We start from the raw sequence: 25,997 nt of genomic DNA, 5'->3' as shown, positions 1-25,997 counted from the left end.
TGCTCAGACTGCAAAGTTTAAAATCTCAGGAGGCATGGAGAAGGAGCTTCAGCAGTAGCTGGCCGTAATTTAGACAGGCGGACTGTTGTTTGACCATCCAGGCCTGTGTGTGGTCTTCTGTAAACCACTGTATTAAAGTGAAATGAGAAGCGCCCCTGGAGTTATTACCTACACTGTAGATAAAAAATTAGTGGCATAGCTGGCACAGAAAAATTCAAGCGCTGGACTTGAAGAAGCTACATTGACTCTTAGACCTGCTTGGGTCCAAAAACATGTTGGTTTAACATGCTACTGTTTTATAGTTTACAGTGGTTTCTCAGCATTTTGTGTACAGTTAAAGGAGGAATAGCATTTTCCACAGCTGGGCCACAATTAGGCTCATGGAATTTCATTTCTTCCATTTAAAGTGAAGCCCATTTGAATGAACACATCCAAAATTTTTGTTTCAGTGGAATATCACTAGTCATGAGTCTATGACTAGGACATAAATTCCTTACTTCATGGATGGAGTGGGCTTCTTCTGATATTTATCAGTTAGTTCACCAAATGTTTATTGAGAACCTCCTATATTGCCAGGCACTGCCAGGCACCAAAATACCACAGTGGATCTTCTTCATAAGGTACCTTGAAGACAGCCCCATAAACCCACATTTTCTTTTAATGTGTTGTGTGGACACGAAGTAGAAGGATTATGGGAACTCAGTCAAGGAGGACTTTCTGGAGGTGGCATCCAAGTGGAGTCTTGATGGCTGTAAGGGTGGGGAGGCCAAGGGAATGTCAGGAACAAGGGCATGTTTGCCTGGAGCAGTGTGTCTGTTGGGAGATGAATCATTTCATTGTGGTGGAGGGTGGAGTGGCAGGAAGAGAGAGAAAACAGCTCCAGGACAAGTGAACGTGAGTAGGCTGTGCTTCCCATGGCCCTGTGCCTTTACCCATGTGTGATCTGCAGATGATGGGCGCCACGAGGGTTTTCAGGGAGAGAGTGACTGCTGCATCTGCCTTGTAGGCGGGTCAGTTGCTGTGTGACTGATGGGTTTAGAGGAAGATGACCAGCAACCCATGTCACTTCCTTCCTTCCTCACTTTCCTGGGGAGACTTCCATGGACAGTTCTCCCGGTAGATGGTATGTCCCTCTCCCCATAGTCCTAGGCCTTATTGCACACTGTGACCAGATTGTTCTTCCTCGGACCACCAGTCACTGTTTGACGGAGGAGCCCCAGAGGCAGTGTCTTGCCTGGTTCATAGAGCCAGGCTCCTCTGTGACCTCAGACTGACTCCAGCCCTCTGTCGAGCTTAGCCATCCCAACAGCCCTGCTGGGCCATCCCTGCCAGCCTCAGGGCTCACTGACATCCCTCCTCCCTGCTTGGACCTCGTGGTCCCTCTCCTGGAGTCCCTGTGCCTTTCTCTCCATCTGTCGAAATTGTGCTGCTCTTGCCAAGGGCGAGCTTGATTCCCTCCCACTCCATGGAGGCCCACTGTGGGCTCTCTTACCTCTGAGCTCATCACTTTATTGTGTTGTTCATTCTCTTTTCACGTATTTGCCCCAAATCTTCAGGCAGATTGTACTTTTTTTTTTGGTAAGAACTGGGCAAGTGTTTTGCTCATTAGGAATCCCTCCAGTGCCTGACACATGGTAGTTGATACACAGATGTTAGTTTTGGTACATCCAGTGTTTCCACGTTGAGTCTTTAGAGTCTTGTTTTTCCTGGAGGGGTTCCATGGTGACCTCTCATATTCTCACCCCAACCTCTACTCTTTCTTTAGTGGGTGATCATTGAACAGGGATGCTTTACTTACTCAATGGTGATCGTTCCCCTCTACGACACCCTCGGAACTGAAGCCATCACCTACATCATCAACAAAGGTATGTCTGTGGTCTTTGGGAGCATGTTACCCTAGTTATTGGGTAGATACAGCAGCTACATGTAATGATTACATGATGGAATAGGGATTTTTCATTTAAATGTACACTTACCCTCCTATTCAAAGAAGGTAGTTCTTAAACCTGATGTCAGATGTTACAGTCAAGCTTTTAAATATCCCAGAGCTGCTTCCTCACTGTGTCTCTTTACTTCTAGCCGAACTCTCTCTGGTTTTTGTGGACAAGCCAGAGAAGGCCAACCTCCTATTAGAAGGTGTAGAAAATAAATTAATACCATGCCTTAAAACTATTGTTCTCATGGACTCCTACGGCAGTGATCTGCTGGAACGAGGCAAGAAGTGTGGGGTGGAGATCATCAGCATGAAGGCCATGGAGGTGAGTCACCCTGCCCTGCTCGCTTCCCTGAACAGTTCCTCCGAGGTCATTTTGATTCAACTGTGGTGTCTCTCCGGTGTGACCACAAAGTCCCAACTCTTGCTGGTCCTGTAAAGAGAACAGAAATCTGTCTCGTTACTGGAAAGAAGAATTCTGCACACATTCCCAGTGTTAACCCATCACATTCTGCCTAAGTGCTGTCATCTAGCAAGTTGCAGCGCTAACAGAGTCATTCTAGAACACTGACAAGCCCTGCTAATAAATGCCGGGAATGAGAATTTCAGGTTCAAGCAGAGATTTAAGTCTGTATGTCCTCTTTAAGTATTAATGTCTTTTACTTACTGATTTGTCTCTAAAACAGTCAGACATAGAAATCTGCCTCATTATTCTTTTTCCAAGGTTGCTTTTTTAGGCCTCTGGTGAATTTCTAGCATAGGTGCTTGATTTGATTTATTTTTCATTTTAAGATTCAGATTAATCACAGTTGTAAAGGTAACCAGTCTAGGAAAATGAGTGGGTCCATGTTTAATCTGGTTGTTCAACATTAGATCGTATTGGCTTGGCCAAAAAGTTCATTTTGGTTTTTCGTTAGATCTTACAGAAAAGCTTGAGTGAACTTTTTGGCCAACCCAATACAAGAAGCTGATGAAGCTGGTTTCCCCGGTTGCTCTTGGGTTAAAAGTTCCATCCACAATAGCAGGCAAGAGGAAGCTTCTGTTACGTGCACATCGCGGGAAATAATAGGTTCAATAGATAAATCATTCTCTTTCTGAAAATGTTATAAATATTTTCCTGGAGTTGTTATAAATAGTGTTTTGAATTTTATTTATAGTTCTCCTTCTACCAAGAATTTGAGCTCCAAGTAAGGATCTATAAAACCTTTTCTGGGGAATTTAGTAGGCACAGGGAATTTGTCATTTGTTCTATTAGAGTGTCAGCCACACATACGTATACACACAAACAATAGCATAGGACAGCAACCTGTAAGAGTTAATAGGTGTGAAGAATTGTTAAATGGGGTTTTTAGCTAGTTTTTCAGCTAGTGTTTCCCTGTTTTTTTTTTCACTTGTAATCCCATTTCAAGATAATGTAATTTCTTTTCCTCCCATTTTTCCTCATCCCCCTACCATTCCCCAGACACATACACAGGCTTTTTTTTTTTTTGGTCTTTTTTTGATTGCAATATATGATAAAGAATTAGAGATCTTAAGTTATATAGGAATTTTAAAAAGATGCATGGAAATTTGAATCTGATAAAAGATTATTTTGGGAAGAAATTGGAATTATCATTACTTTAGCTCTTAGTTGACTTCTAGTTGGATATCCGTGTCCCTATTTTTAATTAGTGGTCAATCATACACATAATTGAAAAGTGTGATTAGGATTTAAAACTGTATACTGGGCAGCAACTCACTGAGCCCTGAGTGGAAGTGAAAGTGTTAGGTGCTCAGTCGTGTTCAACTCTTTGCGACCCCACGCACTGTAGCCCGCCAGGGTTCTCTGTGCGTGGGGATTCTCCAGGCAAGAATACTGGAATGGGTTGCCATTTCCTACTCAGGTGAGCCCAGAGGCCACCCATCTAATTTCCACTTAATTCCAGGCACACTTGTTTCCTATGCTCACTCAAGCTGTTCAATAAGAAAATAACATAAATCGTTCATTCAAAAAATAATAGGTATTAAGGTGGTTGTGGAGATACCTTCATGTGGTAACAACATCAGAATGAGCCCGGGGTAGTAACAGAATTCTCCTTGAGATGCCACACCTCAGAACTGAATCTGTCCTTCTTAACCCTCATGGCCATTCGATGGTGGTCCTGGAGCTTCTATCGTGGCCTGATCTGTAATCATAGACGCCTAAGTCCTTTCTCCCCTCCATGTGGGGAACTGCAGATTTTTGAGCCTTTCCAGAATGGTCAGCATTTAAATCTGGTGGAGACTGATTTCTCTCTCCATACTGAAGATGTCAGTTTTGTAGAACCGGTGATCACAGATCAGTGCTGAGTTCTGATTCTGGGAGGGCGCAGAACAGCTGCCGTTCTCTGATTACTGTGAAGAGCTGGGCTTTGTTAAAGGCCATGATAGGAATGGCAGTGGAAACTGGAATCACATGTAAGAGACTTCGATTCCTGTCCTTGGAATCAGTCCTGTTTCCAAGGCCAGTCCTAAGGCCATCGATATGGTTTTATATAAGAGAGAAAACAACCATAAAACGGATTCTTAGAACAATGGGTAAGTATTTGGGTTCAGGTTAAATTGCTGTCGTTTATGTAATTTGAAATCTGTGCTGTCTTTGTGTCGGCTGTGAGTGAATCAATCCCGCAGAAAAGTCAGCTTGAACTGACTTGATGTGCCTTAAATGTTTCCATTTCAATTTTTTTTTTTCTCTTCTTTTTAAGGACCTGGGAAGAGCCAACAGACAGAAGCCCAAGGTGACTGCACTGTGTCCAACCCGGCCCCAGCCTCTGTCTAGCTTCTGTGTCTAACTAGTTCAGAGGCTAGTAGAAATATTGGGTCATAACAACTTAGAGTTTTCTATTCTTTTCTGATTTGTACTGGCTTTTTTCTTTTTATTGTGCTGTAGCCTCCAGCACCTGAAGATCTTGCAGTAATTTGCTTCACTAGTGGAACTACAGGTCAGTTTTGAAAAGAAATTGTTTCTAAGTGGTACCTGGAACTGTATATTTCCCGGTTTCTCTTGCGGATGACTTATTCGAATTGTAGATGGACTGGATGCAAAAGAGACAGAAGTGTTCAAGCCTGCCTTCCAGTAGCTCAATACAACATCCCCAGGATCTGAGTGTATCCTCACACATTTACATCACCCATCTTTCTGGGACAAACTATATCCATGGTTTCCAGAAATAAAATTCCTGGATTTTCATCTCTTATTGCTACATGCACCCACTAAGACTTGCCCATATTAGTAAAGATGGTTTAACACATTATTGACCTGGGGATTTTTCCAGAAACTAACGCCTGTGGCTGGCAATTTGTTATGTAAGTGAATGTTGAAACGTCTCCAATCAATAACGTTCAGGTAACAAAAGACGTATTAATGCACCTCTGGTCAACAAGTTGTTAAGATAATTAGCTTCATTTAAAGGATTACAGGTTGCTCAGGAATTCGGTGCAACTCAGCTTTTGGCTTTCACGGTGTACCTCGCATGAGAGGCATCGGGGGCCCTGATGATGTGGGGTTTATGGGCTTGTCTCACGTCCGCCATTCTTGGATGGAGTTTCTGTCTTCTAACTTTATTTTGCTCATATGTGTCCCCAGGCAACCCCAAAGGAGCAATGATCACGCATCGAAATATAGTGAGCGATTGTTCAGCATTTGTTAAAATGACAGAGGTAAACTTGGGGGAGAGGGCCATCTTTCCGTGTATCCAGTGGTTGGCATCAGGCCTCAAGAATGAAGGAGGTCAAGGCCCCACCATCATGTTAGGTCCAGACTGTATCTGAAACACTACCCGAAACATAGATAAGGTCTGAGCTTTCCCGGGGTCTGAGGTCACCTCCTCTCAAATAGTTTTTCACTATGGACCTGATCCCCAACTCCCGCTGTGACCGTTAACTTGAATTGACAGATCGAATTTATTACATTTTTTATATAGTAAAACTTCATTTGAATACTGCCTTATAAATGTTTTTAGGAAAGGACAGAGAAAAACTGACTCTCTTGTGATTTTATCTCCTGTTTTAGTGTGTAGAAAATAATTAATTTCTTTAGGTGGACAAGGAAATGTTAAATGTTGCTGAAGGTGTTTTGAATTATTATTGTTTTCACTGTTTATTATGCTTAATTTGACTTCCACTTTATATGAAGGATTAAAGCCTTGAACTTTAGATCAAATAACTTTATAGTTATTTCTAATACTTTTAAAATGTGCTGTATAAGTGCCTTAGTCTGTGTGGGCAGCCATAACAGAATAGCACAGATTGGGTGGGGTGGCTTCAACAGTAGATATGTATTTTCTCATGGAGGCGAGAAGTCCATGATCAAGGTGTCAGCAAATCTGGTTGGTTCTGGTGAAGGCTTTCTTCCTGGCTTGTAGCTGACTCCTCTCCATGCCTCCCTGCCCTCGCCTCTGTGTGCACGTGGAGACGTTTCTGGTGTCTCTTCCTGTCCTTAGAAGGACACCAGCCTGATTGAATCAGGGCCCCACCCTTATGAGTTCATTGAACCCGAATGACCTTCCCTGTCTCCAAATACAGTCACGTGGAGCGGGGTGGTTAGGGCTTTAAATATGACTTTGAGAGGGGTCGTTACAATCAGTCTGTAGCACCAAAGGTCTATTTCCAACTTGCCTTTTAAAAAAGTATGTATTGAATAATGTAATGAATACCTTTCCCTGGTATCCTTTGCACATTTTTTCATAATTTGCGTCTGCAAATTATGTGCCTCTGGAGGGATTCTCTAAGGTCTGCTTTTTGTGGTAGGAGCCTGTGCTTAATGGTTTTGGGGAACGGGTATCTTCAGCGACTGCGTAAGTGTATTCTTACACCTTCTTAGTCCTTTTGGTATATACTTTCTAAACAGAGTTCAACATTTAGTACTTTACCAAAGTGAGATTTTAATTTCCTCATTGGCCTTCAAAGATAACTTAAAATGCATGAATCATTGAGGCAAATGATTACAGTTAATGTTAATGTGAATATTATCGGGGCATTCTCAACTTTATAAAACTTCTCATTATGCAAATGCACATTATTTGTTTGACCTAAATAAGAAAATTGAAGAGTAAAGATGTTATTGAGTCTGATTTCTCATTATGTAGCACTTTTGTACTGACAGGTACTGGTTGGGAAGCAGGAATAAAATTAATCTCAGATTATGGCACAATCAGGCTACATCACGTATGATTGCTTTATTATGAAGGATGGCCCAGCCTCAGAGAAGGGAGAGCCCAACTCTAAGCTGGGCGCATCATCCCTAGGCAACTTGACAGAGCCTTTGTTTCTTAGTTGGTGGGGCAGCAGCTCTGTTGGCAGCCCCTGTTTGGGCCAGAATTCTCTATATTAATAGCAAGAACATTCCATGCACATCCCTCACTGTGCCTGGCCATAAATTAAGCTCATTCTTGGCCATGAAATGGAAACCAGATGTTACTTGAGATGCAGACCTGTCATGATCAGCATTTTATGGGAGAGCAAATTCCCTGGGGCCAGTTCAGAGTTTGCATCAAACACATTGGGATTTTTTTTTTTTTAATGGGGTCTACTAGGGCTTTAAGGTAAAAATGTTGATCAAACTAAAATGCTCAAAATACATTTGTACTGTAAATAAAAGGAACGTGGAAATCTCCAAGTTTCTCTTTTCTCCCCTAAGTCCTTGACAACAAAAGATGCTGGTCTTTTGTTGGAGTGAAGCTTGTATTTCTTAAGGTGGAGCGGAGCTTGCTGGTCATCGAGGTCCTATAGCTTTGAAAGTCTGGGTGCTTAGAGCACATGATATCTGGCCATCCCAGTGTGGGCCACATTTTCCTAATTGTGACTCAAGTCCTGCATGGATTTACTTTGTCATTAGGAATGACCTCTACTCGATTTGAATAACTTATTAAAGTATTGCTTAGCATTTCCTTTTTCAATGAGAAATAATTGCAGATGTAACCTCATGCTGTTACTTCTTAGCCTTGAGATGTTATGTGCTCTGAAACAAATGGAGAATTCCTGGAAATCCTAATGCTTTTCTGCCTGCTGGTGTCTTTGCTTGCAGAACACGTTCATTCCTACCTCAGATGACACTTTGATCTCTTTCTTGCCTCTGGCCCATATGTTTGAGAGAGTTGTAGAGGTAGGCACTGGGTTTTATTTTGCCTGTGCATGCGCATTTGTTTGTTTTCTAAGTCGTTGTGTTTTACAGAAATCGCTTATGTTGAATGCCAGTGACACACACATTTCGTTTTTACCACTTGCACACATGTATGAGCAGCTCATGCTGGTAAGTTCAAGTGTGTATACCATCCTCCCCGTAGGCAGCTCTTCGCTCAGCCCCTGTTTTAGAAATAGAGCTAATTATTTACGAGTATACTTTTTTCTGGGTCCAGGTACTGAACTCTGATACTCATTTTAAAATTAGAAGCTCAAACTTTTGAAGGACACAAATATGAATTCAGAAAGATGACTGTAAATGTAGAATTTTTATGAATAGCATCCCACAAAGCCTGGTGAGGCTTGAGTTCTGTAAGATGTCTCTGTCTCTCTCTCTTTTTTTTTTTTTTGGCCATGGTGAGCAACTTGTGGGATCTTAGGTCCCTAACCAGGGATCACACCTGTGGCTCCCTGCACTGGAAGCGTGAAGCTCCAACCACCAGACTTCCAGGAAAGTCCCAGAAGTTTTATTTTGTGCTTACCTATAAGGCACAAGTTGACTTCAGATTAATTTTTTTTCACCAATATCCCAAGTGCCCTTGGCAAAGTGGATGACCTTCAGCCAAGTTCTCCTTGAGTTGCTCACACACAGCTGTGTGACTCATTTAAAAGCTGACCAAGAACCATCTGTTTTTCCTTCTTGGACAGTTTTGCTTTGTATGCTTATGGGAGAAACAGTGAGCGCTGCTCATTCGTTTAATGTCTATTCATGAAGCACCAGCTGTGTTTCAGGCACTGGACAGGTACTGGGGGGTGAGGGGCTGATAAAGACTCTGCGCTTTGACCAGCTGCCACCCTGGAGGATTTACTTCTCCCAAAGGATCAAGGATCTGCCAGCCGACACTTCTGTTTCCTGCACACCTCTTGCACGTGTACAGAGTGATCACAAGTGTGTTGACAGTGGGCTGTAGTTACCTCCCTAGTTTTCACAGTGCCCAGGAGCCAGTCCACACTGAACAAAGCCTCTGAGCTTTAATTTTTAAACAATGAACCATGGTATACCGTTCTAAAGTGGTTTCTGCTTTCAAGCCTGAGGTCCTTTGTACTTCCGTTGCAGCATCCTTGAATCTCTTTCTTTTTAAAATTTAAAACAGGCAGACTCTTTGTCAAGTGCCTGTGACCTGCCAGTGCAGCTTGCCTCAGACAAGAGGAAGTTCAGGCACTAGGTTATAACCAAAGGCAGACTGTTCTGTGCAGTCTCAACTGATGACTCAGATATTTTTTAGTTAGATACAAACAGGAAAAATGAGACTTTAAAAGGCTTGGACTGGGGCTTCCCTGGTGGCTCAGTGGTAAAGAATTCGCCTGCCAATGCAGGAGACACGGGTTTGATCCCTAATCTGGGAAGATCCCACGTGCCGTGGAGCAGCTAAGCCCGTGCCCTACGACCACTGAGGATGTGCTGTAGAGCCCAGGAGTCACAACTACTGAGCCCGTGTGTCTGAACTACTGAAGCCATGCACGCTACAGCCCGTGCTACACAGCGAGAAGCCACTGCAGTGAAAAACCCAAGCACCGCAACTAGAGAAAAGCCCCCACTCACGACAGCTGGAGGAAAGCTGCATAGTAGCGAAGACCCAGCACAGCCATAAATAAACAAACAAACATTATTTAGAAAGCTTAGACTGTAGGCAAGTAGCTAAGTTTTTATTATGGGATAAATTAGACCTAAATTTTCTGGAAGGCTAAAAATAACTTGGATTATCTGATACCATGTCCTTCCTTTGGCAGATACTGATCCTGAAACTAAAACAGCAGAACCTCTAAGATCATCACTAAAAACCACATTCCCTGGTTGCTGATTAGCTAGCTCCTCTATCTTCAGGATGATCAGGAGTAGTGCAATAGCCCCCTGTTGCACAAGGACCCTAAAACACAAGAATGCTGTTTCATTTTATTTTGTTTTATTTTTGGCCATGTCACATGGCGTGTGGGATCTTACTTCCCTGACCAGGGATCCAGTCTGCAGCCCCTGCATTGGAAGCTCAGGGTCTTAACCACTGGACCGCCAGGGGAGTCCCAAGAATGTTGTTTTGAAAGCTCCCTACATTTAGGAACTTTGTGATTTCTGGAAACTGGCCTGAAATGCTAAAACCAAAGCCTTGTGTGTCTGTGTGTGTTGTGTAGCCCCTGTTGCAATGATAACACATTAGATATTTCTGTTTGCCTCTCTAGTGTGTGATGCTCTGTCATGGAGCTAAAATAGGATTTTTCCAAGGAGATATCAGGCTGCTTATGGATGATCTCAAGGCCCTTCAACCCACCATCTTCCCCGTGGTCCCCAGACTGCTGAACCGGATGTTTGACCGAGTAAGTGCCAGGGGCAGAGTGTGGGATCTTGAACCCAAAATTCTCTGCAAACGTGGCGGCTGCTCTTAGACTCGTGGGACTGCGGTTTACTCCGCTGTTAAACCAGAGTCTGTTTACCTCCCAGAGCTGTGGGTGAGGATTATAAGAGAAAGCACTGTGAGCGTACCTTATAAATCAGAAGGCATAATACAGATGTGGGTTGGAGGTTGCTTTATTTTCACGATAAACTCTTGGAGCCTCCATTTTCTCACCTTTACAATGGACTGTTACCTCCTCCTCCATCTCATAAAGTTGCTAATTACATCGCATGAAAATAATAGCTATCAAATGATTTTATTGGGCTTCCCAGGTGGCTCAGACAGTAAAGAAGAGTCTGCCTGCAACGCTGGAGACCCAGATTTGATCCCTGGAGCAGGAAGATCCCCTGGAGGAGAAAATGGCAACCCACTCCAGTAATCTTGCCTGGAGAATCCCATGGAGAGAGGAGCGTGGCAGGCTACAGTCTGTGGGATCTCAAAAGAGTCAGACATGGCGGAGCAACTAATGCTTCCGCTTTCATACTGGTGTCTAGGGTAACAAGAGAGTAGAAAAGCTAGCTTAAAACTCAACAAACAAAAAATGAAAATAATGAAGATAATAACTATGAAATGATTTTATAAACTGTGAAGTTCCACCATGTGTAAAAATGCTACCTACTTAGCAGCCACATTGGGAGACGTGACTAAGCCAAGCCCGAGACCAAGAGAAGGTGGGGGGCTGTTGGACCACAGGCCCACCACCAGGGCAGGACCCTGGGTGGCGGGAGCGGTCTTCACGGTGGATTTGCGCGGGGCAGTTTTAATGCTCTTCATGTTGAAGCATGGCTTTTCTCATCTATGAGAACGTCTCACTTTTTTTACATTTTTGTTTTCCTGCCAGCTAATACTCCCCAGTTTCCATGGGAGGTTTTAGCTTCTGTCCATCTTTTGTGATGGTGATTGTTTAGTCACTCCGTTGTGTCCGACTCTGTGACCCCATGGACTGTAGCCCGCCAGGCTCCTCTGTCCATGGGATTTCCCAGGCAAGAATACTGGAGTGGGTTGCCATTTCCTCCTCCAGGGGATCTTCCTGACACAGGTGTTGAACCCACGTCACCTGCATTGCAGATATATTCCCCTTTCTCATTTTTTTAATGATTCTTTTTTTTTTTTAAGAAAATTGTTAGGCAGCCTTATTGAGATATAATTCACATTATATATGATTCACCCATTTAAGTGTTTTTAGTGCAAGTCAAAGGTTTTTAGTATATTTACAGAGTTCTACAACTATCATTAAAGTCCATTTTAGAACATTTGTATTACTTCAGAAACAATGTGGTATCATCCTCCACCCCACTACCTCCCTCTGCCCCATAAAATGAATCTACTTCCTGAGCCTGTACATTTCCCTATTCTGGATTTTGATATGAGTGGGATCACGGAGTATTCTTTTGTGACTGGCTTCTTCCACTTAAGTATGCTTTCCAAGTACACACATGTCATAGCCTGGATCCATACTTCGTTCCTTTTAATGGCCAAATAATATTCCACTGCATGGGTGCAACATGTTTTATTTATCTGTCCAGCCATTGATGGTCAGTGGGGTTGTTTCCTCTTTTAGGCTGTTATGAATAATGCTGCTGTGAACATCCACAGGCAAGGGGCTCTATGGACATGTGTTTTCATTCTCTTAGATGTGTGCCCAGGAGCAGAATTGCTGGGTCATGACTAACTCTGTGTTTAACTGAGGAACTGCCAGTCTGTTTTCTAAAGCAGCTGAACCATTTTACATCCCCGCCAGCAAGGCATGAAGGTTCCAGTTTCTCCACATCTTCACGAACACTTGTTATTACCTGACGTTTTCATTCGTGCATTCTACTCATCGGGAAACCTTCTCATCTCTTGACTCATTAGATTTTCGGACAAGCAAACACCACGCTGAAGCGATGGCTGTTGGACTTTGCCTCCAAGAGGAAAGAGGCTGAACTTCGCAGTGGCATCATTAGAAACAACAGCCTCTGGGATAAACTGATCTTCCACAAAATACAGGTAGCATGTTGACTCTCAACTATTGCTTGTCATCTAAACTAATTTGGCTTTTGAACTTTCTGTGAGGGCTCTTTTTCTAAATTGAATAGTTGATGTACAAATTTATATAAGTGACAGGCATACAATACAGTGAGTCACAATTTTTAAAGATGATGTTCTATTTATTGTTATTATAAAATATTGGCTATGTTCACCTAATATATCCTTGTGCAGTATATCCTTGTAGCTTATTTTATACCTAGTTGTTTGTACCTCTTAATCCCCTACCCCTTTATTGTGCAAGAGCTCTTTTTAAAAGAGAAGGTCAGCGAGAAAGAGAATTTCTGGCACATTTCTTAAAACTAAGGACAAAGCCATTAGCAAAACCTCAGTGTCCAAGAAAATTCTGAATAGTGTTTCACTATCCAGGGCAGAAAGGGGATCAGGTAGCATAGCCTTTCTGATTCTCCGTTTTACATGTGGAATAATAGTGTGTTCCCCAAAATGCGATAGTTGCCACAAACCAACAACACTCTTGTTCTAATTCCTCAAAACACTTGTGAGTGTAGAGGTGTTGCTTTGCTGTCCATAGCCGTTGAGAGCGAGTGGCATGGTTTTGGGTGGAACCAACACGTTGGGTATCCTTCTTGGAGCGCCTGTGCGTGCTTGTGCAGAGTGAAGTTCTGTGCAGCCTGCCGACCAGGAGCTGGTGGGCTAGGGCATCAGGGTTCCCAGGAGGAATCTTGGAGAAGACCACTGCTCTCCAGCCACTTGCCCTCACCCTCTCCCCTCTTCCTGCCTTGCAAGTCGAGCCTGGGAGGAAAAGTGAGGCTGATGATCACAGGAGCAGCTCCCGTGTCTGCCACCGTGCTCACCTTCCTGAGGGCCGCGCTGGGCTGCCAGGTGAGGGGCTCCCTGTCACTCGGGCTCTCAGCTGACTCACGCCCATGTGGCCGCTTTCCGAAAGGCTGTCTTCTTTGCCTGCACGTGCCCCTTCTTTTCTTCGGATGTGTTATTACTGGGTGGCTTGGAGACAGAAGTGCACGCATAGCTTGGAGATCCTGCAGTCCCAGAGCAGTGCAGTAAAGCCAGTGTCGCAGTAAAGCGAGTCTCCTGAACTTTTTGGTTTCTCAGTAGATATAAAAGCCCTGTCTACACCAGACTGTAGTCTAGTAAGTGTGCAGTAGCATTATGTCCAAAAAACAAGGCATTGTATATACCTTAAAAATACTTCATTGCTAAAAAACGCTAACCATCTTCTGACAACACAGCGTTGCCACCAACCTTCAATTTGCAAGACATGCAGTCTCTGGTGTTCCTGCATGTATCTTTCACCTCTGGCAGAGTATGTGTTGTGTTCACCATTGGGTAATTTTCACTGGGGTAAGGCACAAAAGATGCCTTTAGATCAGGTGTGAGGGTGTGGGGATGGGTCATAAACCACACAGAGACCCTGGCTTACGTGGAGGGAGCATCAGAGACTGGGTGACAAGTAGCCGTGAGCCCGCAGAGTGAGTGCATCCCTGGGTGGATCCTGCGAAGTGTGATCTGTGCGGCATTGTCTTCTGTGTGTGTGAGCATGCTCGCGCTGTAATAAAGCATGTTGTAACGTGTGGGCTGAGGTTTCTAATCCGGCTAGAGGAACTTAGTTACTGAACACTTGCAGTGGAAGTGTGACTGTCCCCTCTCCTTCTGTCCCTTCGCCTGGGCACCCAGTTCTACGAAGGCTACGGACAGACCGAGTGCACCGCCGGCTGCTGCCTGACTATTCCTGGAGACTGGACCGCAGGTACAGGGGCAGGAATTTGCTCACAAGGATCTTACTCTTCACATCAAAATTGTTGGAACTGGGTTAACTAACCAACTTAAACAAGTGCTGTGTCTCCAATGATTTGGCCTTGGGGCCAACAATCCTGTGAACCCGAGAGCCCTGTGGATGGCGTCTCCCAGTGCACAGTGGTGATTTGGAGGCTCTGACTTGTCAGGCTGGGTGGAGCTCACATCTGAAGATGGTGCCCTTTATACCAGGTTCAGAGTGCTTGGCCCACCAGAGCTTTCCGGGAATCGATTGGGGCCTGATTACTTGCTGGTGAATTTTAATGGCATTTCCACTGTGTGCTGCACTTGGTGTTGAGACCCCAGGCAGAAATAAACACAAGTCCTTTTTCCCAAAAGGAAAGAACAGTGGAGGATAAATACAAGTACCTGTTCTGGATGGGGTTCTGTGCTAGGCACTGAGGGACACAGATTACGTGCATTTCATCCCGACAACATGCCTGTGAGGTCAGCCTTGTCACCCCAGGGAGGACACGGTTGATTGTTGACTAAGAAGCTTGTCCATAAAGTCTAAGAATTTATATAGCTTTATGCTTCAGAGCCAGGATCCCAGCCCATGTCTGACCACAAGACTTGTATGCCTCCCCTGTCCCATACCAGCAGTGTACTCTACACCGTGATCAATAGATTCCCTGATACAGTTGCCGTTTTACATATTTGAATACCTAATGACACAGATTCTAATATCAGGCCGTCTCTGGGAACATCATTCTGTTGCAGTTGGCACTGACAGTTTATGAACCTTTTTCACAGTACTTACTTTTTAATCCCTGGTGCCTTACCAGCTGGAGAATTTGGAATAGTGACCACTTTAAGCTAAAATGATCAAAACATTGGAAGAATGATTTGTGACACTCTTAAAACTTAATCTGATTTCTGTTATTTTTGTTTTGGGAAAATAGCCCAGTCCTAGCACCCTTTGGTTAGGACTGGAAAAGGTCAGTTTTCATTCCAATCCCAAAGAAAGGCAATACCAAAGAATGCTCAAACTACCGCATAGTTGCACTCACCTCACACACTAGTAAAGTAATGCTCAAAATTCTCCAAGCCAGGCTTCAGCAATACGTAAACTGTGAACTTCCAGATGTTCAAGCTGGTTTTAGAAAAGGCAGAGGAACAAGAGATCAAATTGCCAACATCCGTTGGATTGTGGGAAAAGGAAGAGAGTTCCAGAAAGACATCTATTTCTGCTTTATTGACTATGCTAAAGCCTTTGACTGTGTGGATCACAATCAACTGTGGAAAATTCTGAGAGAGATGGGAATACCAGACCACCTGACTTGCCTCTTGAGAAACCTATATGCAGGTCAGGAAGCAACAGTTAGAACTGGACATGGAACAACAGACTGGTTCCAAATAGGAAAAGGAGTACGTCAAGGCTGTATATTGTCACCCTGCTTATTTAACTTATATGCAGAGTACATCATGAGAAACGCTGGGCTGGAGGAATCACAGGCTGCAATCAAGATTGCTGGAAGAAGTATCAATGACCTCAGATATGTAGATGATACCACCCTTAAGGCAGAAAGTAAAGAAGAACTAAAGAGCCTCTTGATGAAGGTGAAAGAGGAGAGTGAAAAATTTGGCTTAAAAATCAACATTCAGAAAACGAAGATCATGGCATCCAGTCCCATCACTTCATGGGAAATAGATGGGGAAACAGTGGAAATAGTGTCAGACTTTTATTTTTTGGGCTCCAAAATCACTGCAAATGGTGATTGCAGCCATGAAATTAAAAGACGCTTCCTCTTTGGAAGGAAAGTTATGACCAACCAAGATAGCATATTCAAAAGCAGAGACATTACTTTGCCAACAAAGGTCCGTCTAGTTAAGGCTATGGTTTTTCCAGTGGTCATGTATGGATGTGAGAGTTGGACTGTGAAGAAAGCTGAGCCCTGAAGAATTGATGCTTTTGAACTGTGGTGTTGGAGAAGACTGTTGAGAATCCCTTGGACTGCAAGGAGATCCAACCAGTCCATTCTAAAGGAGATCAGTCCTGGCTATTCTTTGGAAGGACTGATGCTAAAGCTGAAACTCCAATACTTTGGCCACCTGATGCGAAGAGCTGACTCATTTGAAAAGACTCTGATGCTGGGAGGGATTGGGGGCAGGAGAAGAAGGGGACGACAGAGGATGAGATGGCTGGATGGCATCACCTACTCAATGGACATGAGTTTGGGTGAACTCCAGGAGTTGGTGATGGACAGGGAGGCCTGGTGTGCTGTGGTTCGTGGGGTCACAAAGAGTCGGACATGACTGAGTGACCGAACTGAACTGAACTGAACTGAGCACCCTTTGGCAAGAGAGTGAAGTGAGCTGTGAAAAGAAGCCTTGTCCTGTCTTAAATGAATTTACGTATAAGACATGTTCTTTCTTAATCTCAGGGAAAAGGCCATATAGGTCAAAACCATCTGACCGATCACAGTTTATTCTCATAGAGAACGCAGACATTAATTACATCTGTATAAGGGAGAGCAGGGCCATCGTGAAAGGTTGTTGTTGAATCACGACACCGGGATTCTTGGCCTCCGGAGGAGAAGAATTCAATCCAAGGCCAGAGACAAGGCTTGATTGCTCAGAGCTTTTGTGTAATAAAGTTTTATTAAAGTATGAAGGAGATAGAGAAAGCTTCTGACATAGGCATCAGAAGAGGGTAGAAAGAGTACCCACTTGTTAGTGTTAGCAATGAAGTTATATACTCTCCAATGAATCCAAAGAATGTCTGGAGGTTGTAAAGACCTCACCAGACCTACTCCCATAATTTACATTTTAAGATAACAGAATTAGCCAGAAGGTTTAATCCAGAGACTGTCCTCAGGCAGAATATATTATTGTTATATAATCCTAAGGAATGTAGAGAAGGAGAAAACGTTTGTCCTTTCTTCCTCCTTGAGAATTCCAGACCCGTCTCCTTGGGGACCCCTAGACTTCTTATCAACCTGCCTAGGAAATGACTCTCTCAATTGGATCATAGGAACCACATAAAAGTTTTAGAAAACCCACTTCCAGGTATTCAAAGAAACCCTAAAAATCAGCAGCCAAATCATTTACACTTTGAAAAGTAATTCGGAGCGTCAGACTTAGGAAAGGTCCCTAAGAGACTTTTGAATGTTTCTCTTTTCTGGGAATAAACTCTCAATTAGTTTGCCAGGGGGAGACAGACAGTGTTTGCCAAGCCAGAGGTTCGCACCAGCTGTTCTCAGCGTGAGAACAGGGCTTCTTTGGGATCAAAGCAATCTGGCCCAAGGATACTGGTTGTCGCATTAGGAGTGATCACTCTTGTATTTGATACACAGGCCATGTTGGTGCCCCAATGCCTTGCAGCATTATCAAGCTTGTTGATGTGGAAGAAATGAATTACCTGGCTGCCAAGGGCGAGGGCGAGGTGAGTAAAACCCCCCCTGAAGTCACCCCCTCAGGGCAATTGCCTCCGGTAACCAGCCACTTCTGTAACCAGCCACTTCTCAGCACTGCGGCAGGTGAAGCCACTGAGCTTGGTGTTGCTGCTGATCTTGCGGTCATACAGGCTTCTTTTGGAAGGTGCATATGTCTAAGTCTCAGGGGGTGGAGGCGTGGGGGGCACCAGCACCACCTTCTGCCACCAGCACGATGGGCCTCAGGGCCCAGGAGGGCAGAAAGGCTTCAGGGCCCAAAGTCCCTGGCCCCGGCTTCCTGTCTGCTGACTGCCCTCAGTGCCTGAGTGACCGCTGGCTAATGGAAGGTATGCCCAACTGCTGTGTGACTTCATCCCCTTTGGGGCTTTCTGGCAGCTTGGAGCCAGAACCTAGGGTGACTGTGAGCCCTAGAATCTGCAGCCGAAGACATTCAGGAAGGAAGTAGGGGCATTGGAGGTACCAGCATGTCAGTGAGGCTCTGGTAGCTCCCTCTGGATCCTGGCATTCAGAGTCTGGCTAAAGGTTGAGGGAGACATACACGCCCGCACGCGCGCACACACACACACGCAAACACACATACACACACACACGCAGTTTCCTCTGGAGAAGTCCCAGTCAGTGCTCTTAACAGATCATCTTTCTTCCCTCTCCCATCTCACTGAGATGAACTGATGCCAGCACTGTCTAAGTGTAAGCTGATTTTAGTTGCAGGTATTGTGAAATGATCATGACCATGGGTTTTGTAACCATCCATCATCTCATACCGGTAACAAAAAGAAAAAAAGGGATGTTTTTTTCCCCCTTGTGATGAGAGCTCTTAAGATCTCCTTTCTTAACAACTTGAAAACATCCCACGCAGCCATGCCAAGTGTAGTTGGCATGCTGTACGTGACATCCCCGGTCCTTACTTACCTTATAACTGGATGTTTGTACCTTTCACCCACTTCTTCCAATTCACATGGCCACACCTCCCTCGCCCTCTTTTTCCTTCAGGTATGTGTGAAAGGGTCAAACGTTTTTCAAGGCTACTTGAAAGACCCAGTGAAAACAGCAGAAGCTCTGGATAAGGACGGCTGGTTGCACACAGGGGACATTGGCAAGTGGTTACCAGTAAGTGGTCCCCTCCCTTGTTGGGAAGACGAGCCCCAACACAGCCACGGCTCCCTGATTCTCCCCCGTCTTTCTCCCTCCCTTCCTTTACACAGAAAACAGGCTTATGTTTAGCATCCTCCTGTAGCATTTTCACTGCAACTGCTGCACATAGGTTTTGTTTTGATACCTGACATCCTTTCTGGTTGCTGCTTCTGGTCTGAAATCCAGAAACACTGTGACTGGCTTTTCCCATTTCAGTACTGTGCCTTGAAGTTGAGGCCTTGGTTCATTTTGGGTAGGGGGGAGAGAGCACTGTATTTAAGCTGCTGGGAATGGATGACAGGCCAGAATTTGTGAACACATACGTTTCTTAGCATCGTCATCTCAGTAAAAACAGGGTAAGTGTTTAGAGGTTGAGGCCAAGCCCTTCGAGTGTAGCCTCAGAACTGCTTACTGTAGAGAAATTCAGAGGTCATCTCGGGAGTCAAGATGCTGTTGCAAGAAGCAACATAGGCGTCACCACTTTTGCTGTGGTGGCAACCATTGCTTTTTAAAGTCATTACTGATTTTCATTGCAAACGCTCCAATGGCTCATGTCATTATTATTATTGTGTAATTGTTCAAGTCTTACAGATTTAAGGTGCTTAATTTATTTTTTTTTTGCCTGAAAAAATATCCTTACCCAAATTAATTCAGATTTCAGAATACCCAGGCTATTTAGAAATAAATCAAGTCCCTCTTTCCAGACTCAGGAGGGATTAAGTATCCATTCTAATTCTGACTCTGGCTCTGAGGAGCCCATCTCCTAATCCTAATCTTCATGGACCTTAGTCTGCTCCTGTTGGAACCGGAGGAGAACTGTTGCAGGCTGAGAGAACCCCGGGCACTTTCCAGCAGATGACTCTGGGAAGTGAGCGAGTGACCCGGGGTGGGAATGGGGCTTTGAGTTATCAGAGGTGGGGAGGCAGGCACCACTGGCGTTTTCGAGTCTGGGTCAGAGATTCTCGAGTCCCCACAGTCATCACTCAGAGAGCCAAGAGCAGGTCCTCTGCAGCCCCTGCTTCACACCGAGCACTGTGGGGAGGATGAGCGCATCTCTCCTCAAGAGCACCTTGACCCCGTCTTGGGCCCCTGTGACACAGAGTAAAGCTCTCCAAGCTGAAGGGAGCAAGCGGGGTGCTCTAGTTGGCTGAGAGGCGGAAGTGGAGTGAGAGGGACTCCCTCATCCCTTCTCTATCTCACTACTCAGCCTGGGGAGGTTACATAATCTGTCAGCCTCAGTTTGTCTCTCTGTAAAATGGTTTAACAGCCGACCCCTGCCAGACCTTATTGCTGCTAAGTCACTTCAGTCGTGTCCAACTCTGTGTGACCCCACAGATGGCAGCCCACCAGGCTTCTCCATCCCTGGGATTCTCCAGGCAAGAACGCTGGAGTGGGTTGCCATTTCCTTCTCCAATGCATGAAAGTGAAAAGTGAAAGTGAAGTCGCTCAGTCGTGTCTGACTCTTAGCGACCCCATGGACTGCAGCCCGCCAGGCTCCTCCGTCCATGGGATTTGCAAGAGTACTGGACTGGGGTGCCATTGCCATTGCCAGACCTTATTAGGATTAAGTAATAGTGCACAGGAAATGCTCAGTATGCTGCGTGGCCACTGCTGGGGGAAACAGCCCTGGGACCTGCTCACAGCCCACACCTCCCCTCCGCACCCCCAAACAGAACGGCACCTTGAAGATCATCGACAGGAAAAAGCACATCTTTAAACTGGCACAAGGGGAGTACATAGCTCCCGAGAAGATCGAAAACATCTACCAGCGAAGTGAACCTATCGCTCAGGTGTTTGTCCACGGAGAGAGCTTGCAGGTACGTGCTGCCCGAGCCAGGAGCTCTGTGGCTGGCTCTGTATGCCTAGAGCTGGTTCATATTCATTGCCAAAAGCATCACAATATTATAAGACATCCACGTACCTTCAGTGTAATGGGAAGTTGGCCACGTGTGTGAACTGGCTTTCTGACTGACTTTGATGCCTGACTTGCTAGAACATAATCAACACGTTATTGGGTTTTGTTGCTTGGCGTTTCTTTTCTTTTTTTCTGTTTCTCCCCCATCTATTTTGTAACTAGCAATTTGTGTCTCTTATTCTTGGCAGTTCTTAGTCTGCTATACCAAGGGAAGTGGCATAAAAATACTGGGGGATAGGTAAAATAAGCTTCTAATTTAATTATGAGGAGAAATATTGATATATGGGTTATAAGAAAGCTTAGCATTTTCAGACATATTAAACCTAACTTATTTATGGTATACCTTCTTCATCATTCTTGAGCAAATGATGGTTTGGAAGCCAGCATATCTTAAAATTGAAAACTAATGGCAGTATTGCAATGGAACCTCATTTACCAAAATTCTGGACAGATGGTGGAAAGGAAGAGAATGGGTTCTAGTTTTCTGAGAGTTAATATTTCTGCAAATCAGAGGGGACACATGTATGCCTAGAGCTGGTTCATATTCATTGCAAAAAGCATCACAATATTATAAAGTAATTATCCTCCTATTTAAATAAATTTAAAAATATTTCTACAAATCTTGAAATTTTCAAATAATTGTGGCAGAATATTTTCCTATAAGAAAATACGCCTATTTTTCTTCAAGAATGCACTGCATCTTCTTAGACCTGGCCTACTATGCCTTTGATTTTTATTTCATTTCATTGTCACTCAGTTGTAAAGAATGAGGGGCTAGAGTTCTTTTTAAAGTGAATCTGTATATATTTTCTTTTGTCTTTTATAAAGCAGTTATCTGATATCTATCCCATTATTTGCTTATTTGACCCTATTTTATTTTTAAAAGTATATATAAAAATAAGTAAAAACTAGGGTTTTATTATATTTTGATTTCCAGTGGTTCTTTGAAAACATTTATTACAAAATCCCGATACTGTCTGTATTTCAGAGGCAGGAGTTAACCTGGGCCCTGTGGACGCCAGGGCTGTTAACATGCTCTGAAGAGAGGGTCTCTAACTCCCAGATTCTCCCAGGGGCCCACGAAGCAGATAATAAGGAACTACAATTTTAGAACATCGGGACCAAACTGTGTAATAACTCACTTGTCTCTGTTAAAGGCATTTCTCATAGCGATTGTGGTACCGGACGTTGAGACACTAGGTGCCTGGGCCCAGAAGAGAGGCATTGTGGGCTCCTTTGAAGAACTATGCAGAAACAAGGTAGGTTCCAAAGTGTGCAGCCATCCTCCTGAACTTCCCTTTGCGTTAAGTGCAAAGTGCAGGGACCCCTGCCCCCCGCGCCCCCTGAACCCACCACGGGAATAAGGATCCTGTTTTTCTTATCTTATTAGGATGTCAAAAAAGGTATTCTAGAAGACATGGTGAGACTCGGGAAGGAGTCTGGCCTGAAACCATTTGAACAGGTAAGACTCACATCCAAGTGTATGAATTCCCGAAAAATGGGTTTTTGACTTGAGGGTGTTTTTGGTGAACAGGTTCTAGAAGAGGATGAGGTGATGTAAAGACATTGTGTGGAAGAGACAGTGGTGTGGTTTGGCTGGGGAGGGATTTCTGTAACCAGGGGGGTGTATCCTCTTCCTGGGGGGCCAGGCTGTGGTCCCGATTCTGTCCTGATATCAGGCCACTCCCTGCCCTATGTTGAGATGGTGCAGCTGGCCTGGCCTGTGAAGCTGGCAGGAATGGCCCAGAAGGGTTTTTATCCCTTCAGAAGTATCTGTCCTCCTTGCCTTCTTTGACTTCCTGGTCTCTTTACAGGTCAAAGGCATCTATCTCCACCCTGAACTCTTCTCTATCGACAATGGCCTTCTGACCCCAACCATGAAGGCTAAAAGGCCAGAGCTTCGGAATTATTTCAGGTCACAGATCGATGAGCTTTACTCCACCATCAAAGTCTAACGCGAGGGAGGAAGCGGAGGGGAGTTTGACAACGGCAGGAAGGGAGGGAGCATCCTCGGGTGCCTCTCCCGTCCAGATTCTCGTCATAGGAGCCTGGAGGGAACGGAACACTGCCTTACAGCCACCTCGTGTCGCAGACCGTGTCCACGGTGATCCACGATTTCCAAAACGAGCCTTAAAAAATCATAGAGGGGAAACTGCAAACGTGCTAAGTTCTTTACCAATTCCTCAGTTACAAAGGCGGGTGAACACTTTGTCTCCCCGATCTGCTAACCAAAGGGTTAGGAGCTTGCTCTTTCTGAGATGTCTGCTACACACTGCAAATTCTGCAGATTTCTGCTGCTCAAAGAGTCCCGTGCACTGGAGGGAACCACCGTTCCGACAAGCAAGACCTGGCTCGCCTGCAGGAGGCCGAAAGAGGACCAGAGGGTTTTTGTTTTTTTTTAATTCCTGCTACCCTCCCTTCCCTGTGTCACACTCTCTCACGAACCTTCTGATTAACCCCTGTCCTTCCTGTCGGAGCAGAGGTTCTCAGTGAAGCAAAGGGCAGACCCAGCTCAGAACAGCACAGGTATTGAATCCTAGATGGACAGCCGCTCACCAGAGAGGATGGAGTCTGGTGCCCATAGAGCAGAATATTCTCCAACACTCTTCTCCAGATCCAATTTCCTGATTTCCTCCATCTGTCGCCTCCCAGGGGTTATTAAAAAAAAAAATCTGCCTTAGACTCTGCAGTGAAGACAAGCATTTCAACAAGGAAACAGTTACCTGGATCAACCATGCTCAACTGTGACGCCTGAATAACTGTCCACTTTTCCTTTGACGAACCGGTCACTCTGTCTCTGATGGATTTTAATGTGGTTTTCATATTGAAAGAGTATGTTTGATCAAGTGGCTTTTCCCCGACCCCCCCCCTCCCCCCCAGAATATAAACTCTCAGGCAAGGCATGTCTTTAAAAATATTAAGGAGGTAGATACACTTGGGTACTTATTGAAATGGATGGTGATAAATAAATGCTCTTCTATTGTAATGCTACTTGATTTCTATGAAATATATTTGACAAGCCAAAATTCTAGGACATAGGAATCTGGAAAACTCATTTCCTGGGATTAGATTCTCAAGGGTTTTTTTTTTTTTTTTAAGTTAATTTGGGAAATTAGCCGCATTTCACTTTTACTGCAAGTCTTTGCCACATGTGACTGAACTTAGTTTTCATTTGTACACCGAAAACAGTTGTTTCGGGAAAGAGGAGTACCTGTATTATACAAGCACAACAGGGTTTGCCCTAAAGAGCTGTCGTCGTTATAACACTATTTGGTAGCCTAACTTCCTACGTGTACTCTTAATTGCCCAAGAAGTCAATAATTGGTCACATCGGGGTTTTGAATGTTTGCTTTAAGTGTTGGCTCTTTCTATGTTTTATAAACCAAAACAGAATTTCCAAAAACAGTGAAGGAAACCAAAATAAATATTTCTGCATTTCAAGCGAGTGACGCCTCCATTTTTCATGGGAGGGCCGGGGCGGCCTCGGATGAGCACGTGCGAAGAGCGGGGATGCGCTCAGCCACAGGCTTCTCCCTGTGTGTCCTCCCTTCTCCGGGCTCCTTCTCGGGGCGCCGTCATCCCACCACTTTCAGATGCTGAACCGGGGCTCCAACCCGTTCCCCTGGCAGCAGCGATCCTGCTGTGTTTCAGAGGAGAAAGTCATGGTATGAATGGCACAGGTGTTCTTGAAAACGCAAATTCTCGGGGGCGGGGCGGGGGGGGGCGGAGCGACGTTGCAGGAGGCGTCGCTGCGGTGGGTGGTTCTAGCGGGTTTTCATTTGGTGCGTCTTTAGTCATCCTCTTCCCATAATGCTGTTCGGGGAGATGGCTCATTCATAGTGGCTGACTGTTTTCTCCTGTCGCTACCCTACGCTGTCATCTTAAAAGACTTGTCTTTTCCAGAAGTGTGAATTAACCGCTCCCCCACCCCCCGCCCCAGCCCCTGTCTCTTCTGTAGCCTGTTGTGTTTAAATACACCTTCATCCCCTGCTTCGGTCTTGGGTTTGGGGTGCTGAGGTCTGCTTTCTTCCTCTAAAGCTTAAGCCCTGTCTGTGCACAGCTCTCTGGTAAGACTCCTCATCCAGGCTGCCTTTTTACCTTGCTTTTCAAGTTCTTTGCCTTCTTCCTTCCCTATCTTCCTCTTGCTCTCTCCTGTCATTGGGGAACCCCGTGACCTTCCTGTCTCCTTCCTGAGCTCTCAGCACAGGACTTAGGAACTGGTGAGTGTTAGATAACAAAGTTTGAACCAAGCTTCTGTCATGAGGTTGATAAAAACATTGTCTCTCTCTTTTTTTTTTAATTCTGATAAAACACACCTAAGATCCCCCATCTTCATCATTTAAAAGCATAAGGTTCAGTGGCATCTAGTGCATTCACTAAATGCGGCCTGTGCGGCGGTCACCACCATCCATCTCCATCCAGTAGTTCGTCAGGTTCCAAAACTGCAGCTCTGCCCATTAATAACCCTTGTTCCCTCCTCACCCAGCCCCTGGCCACCACCATTCTGCTGTCTCTGGACTTGACCGCTCTAAGTGCCGTATATGAATGAGTCGCACAGTGCGTGTCCTTCTGGGTTTGGCTAATTTCACTTAGCATTATGCCCTCTGGGTCCCTCTGTGTCGTCAGAAATGTCAAGATTCTCTCACTTTTATGGCTGAATTAATATTTGTACGATTACATCATATTGTGTTTATATAATCGTTTGTTGATGGACATTTTTTCCTACCTTCTAGCTATTGAGACTGTCCACTGTGAACGTCACTGTACAATATCTCTCTGAGTCCCTGCTCTCAGTTCTTTTGGATAAACACCCAGAAGTGGAATTGCTGGGTCACTGGGTCATTCTGTGTCATTTCATTTTCTGGGGAGCTGCCACAGTTTTTCGCATCATTTTAGACTCTCAGGGACAGTGCACAAGGGTTCCACCTTCTCCACCTCCTTGGCCATTACTTGTTGGTTTCTTTCTCTTCTTTTGATAATACCCATCCTCGTGGGTGTGAAGTGGTACCTCACTGTGGTTTTGATTTGCAAGCTGGAATCAAGATTGCTGGGAGAAATATCAATAACCTCAGATATGCAGATGACACCACCCTTATGGCAGAAAGTGAAGAGGAACTAAAAAGCCTCTTGATGAAAGTAAAAGAGGAGAGTGAAAAAGTTGGCTTAAAAATCAACATTCAGAAAACGAAGATCATGGCATCCAGTCCCATCACTTCATGGGAAATAGATGG

The 25,997-nt window shown here is 44.7% G+C and overlaps 1 protein-coding gene across 4 annotated transcripts in view; it reads left to right on the top strand.

The window, feature by feature from the left end:
* The window catches only part of ACSL1 (acyl-CoA synthetase long chain family member 1), a 65,724-nt gene extending 41,517 nt beyond the window's left edge, over positions 1 to 24,207 (top strand). For 2 of the 4 annotated variants that reach the window (XM_069572909.1, XM_069572911.1), the window contains exons 6-21: positions 1,766 to 1,865; positions 2,080 to 2,258; positions 4,657 to 4,689; positions 4,842 to 4,893; positions 5,538 to 5,611; positions 7,977 to 8,054; positions 10,307 to 10,441; positions 12,373 to 12,507; positions 13,294 to 13,389; positions 14,203 to 14,275; positions 17,619 to 17,707; positions 18,711 to 18,827; positions 20,525 to 20,668; positions 21,924 to 22,025; positions 22,157 to 22,228; positions 22,581 to 24,207. In XM_069572909.1, the coding sequence (XP_069429010.1) occupies positions 1,766 to 1,865; positions 2,080 to 2,258; positions 4,657 to 4,689; positions 4,842 to 4,893; positions 5,538 to 5,611; positions 7,977 to 8,054; positions 10,307 to 10,441; positions 12,373 to 12,507; positions 13,294 to 13,389; positions 14,203 to 14,275; positions 17,619 to 17,707; positions 18,711 to 18,827; positions 20,525 to 20,668; positions 21,924 to 22,025; positions 22,157 to 22,228; positions 22,581 to 22,721 (1,620 nt within the window). In that variant the 3' untranslated portion in view covers positions 22,722 to 24,207. Of the gene's footprint in view, positions 1 to 1,765; positions 1,866 to 2,079; positions 2,259 to 4,656; positions 4,690 to 4,841; positions 4,894 to 5,537; positions 5,612 to 7,976; positions 8,055 to 8,123; positions 8,202 to 10,306; positions 10,442 to 12,372; positions 12,508 to 13,293; positions 13,390 to 14,202; positions 14,276 to 17,618; positions 17,708 to 18,710; positions 18,828 to 20,524; positions 20,669 to 21,923; positions 22,026 to 22,156; positions 22,229 to 22,580 lie in introns of all 4 variants that reach the window. The other 2 variants (XM_069572910.1, XM_069572912.1) reach the window with 1 other exon arrangement.
* Positions 24,208 to 25,997: the final 1,790 nt, after the last annotated feature.

This window comes from Ovis canadensis, chromosome 26 (assembly GCF_042477335.2).
Source record: "Ovis canadensis isolate MfBH-ARS-UI-01 breed Bighorn chromosome 26, ARS-UI_OviCan_v2, whole genome shotgun sequence".
Lineage (NCBI taxonomy): Eukaryota > Metazoa > Chordata > Mammalia > Artiodactyla > Bovidae > Ovis > Ovis canadensis.
Note: the sequence above shows the minus strand (reverse complement) of the source record. Positions and strands in the feature narration are given on the sequence as shown.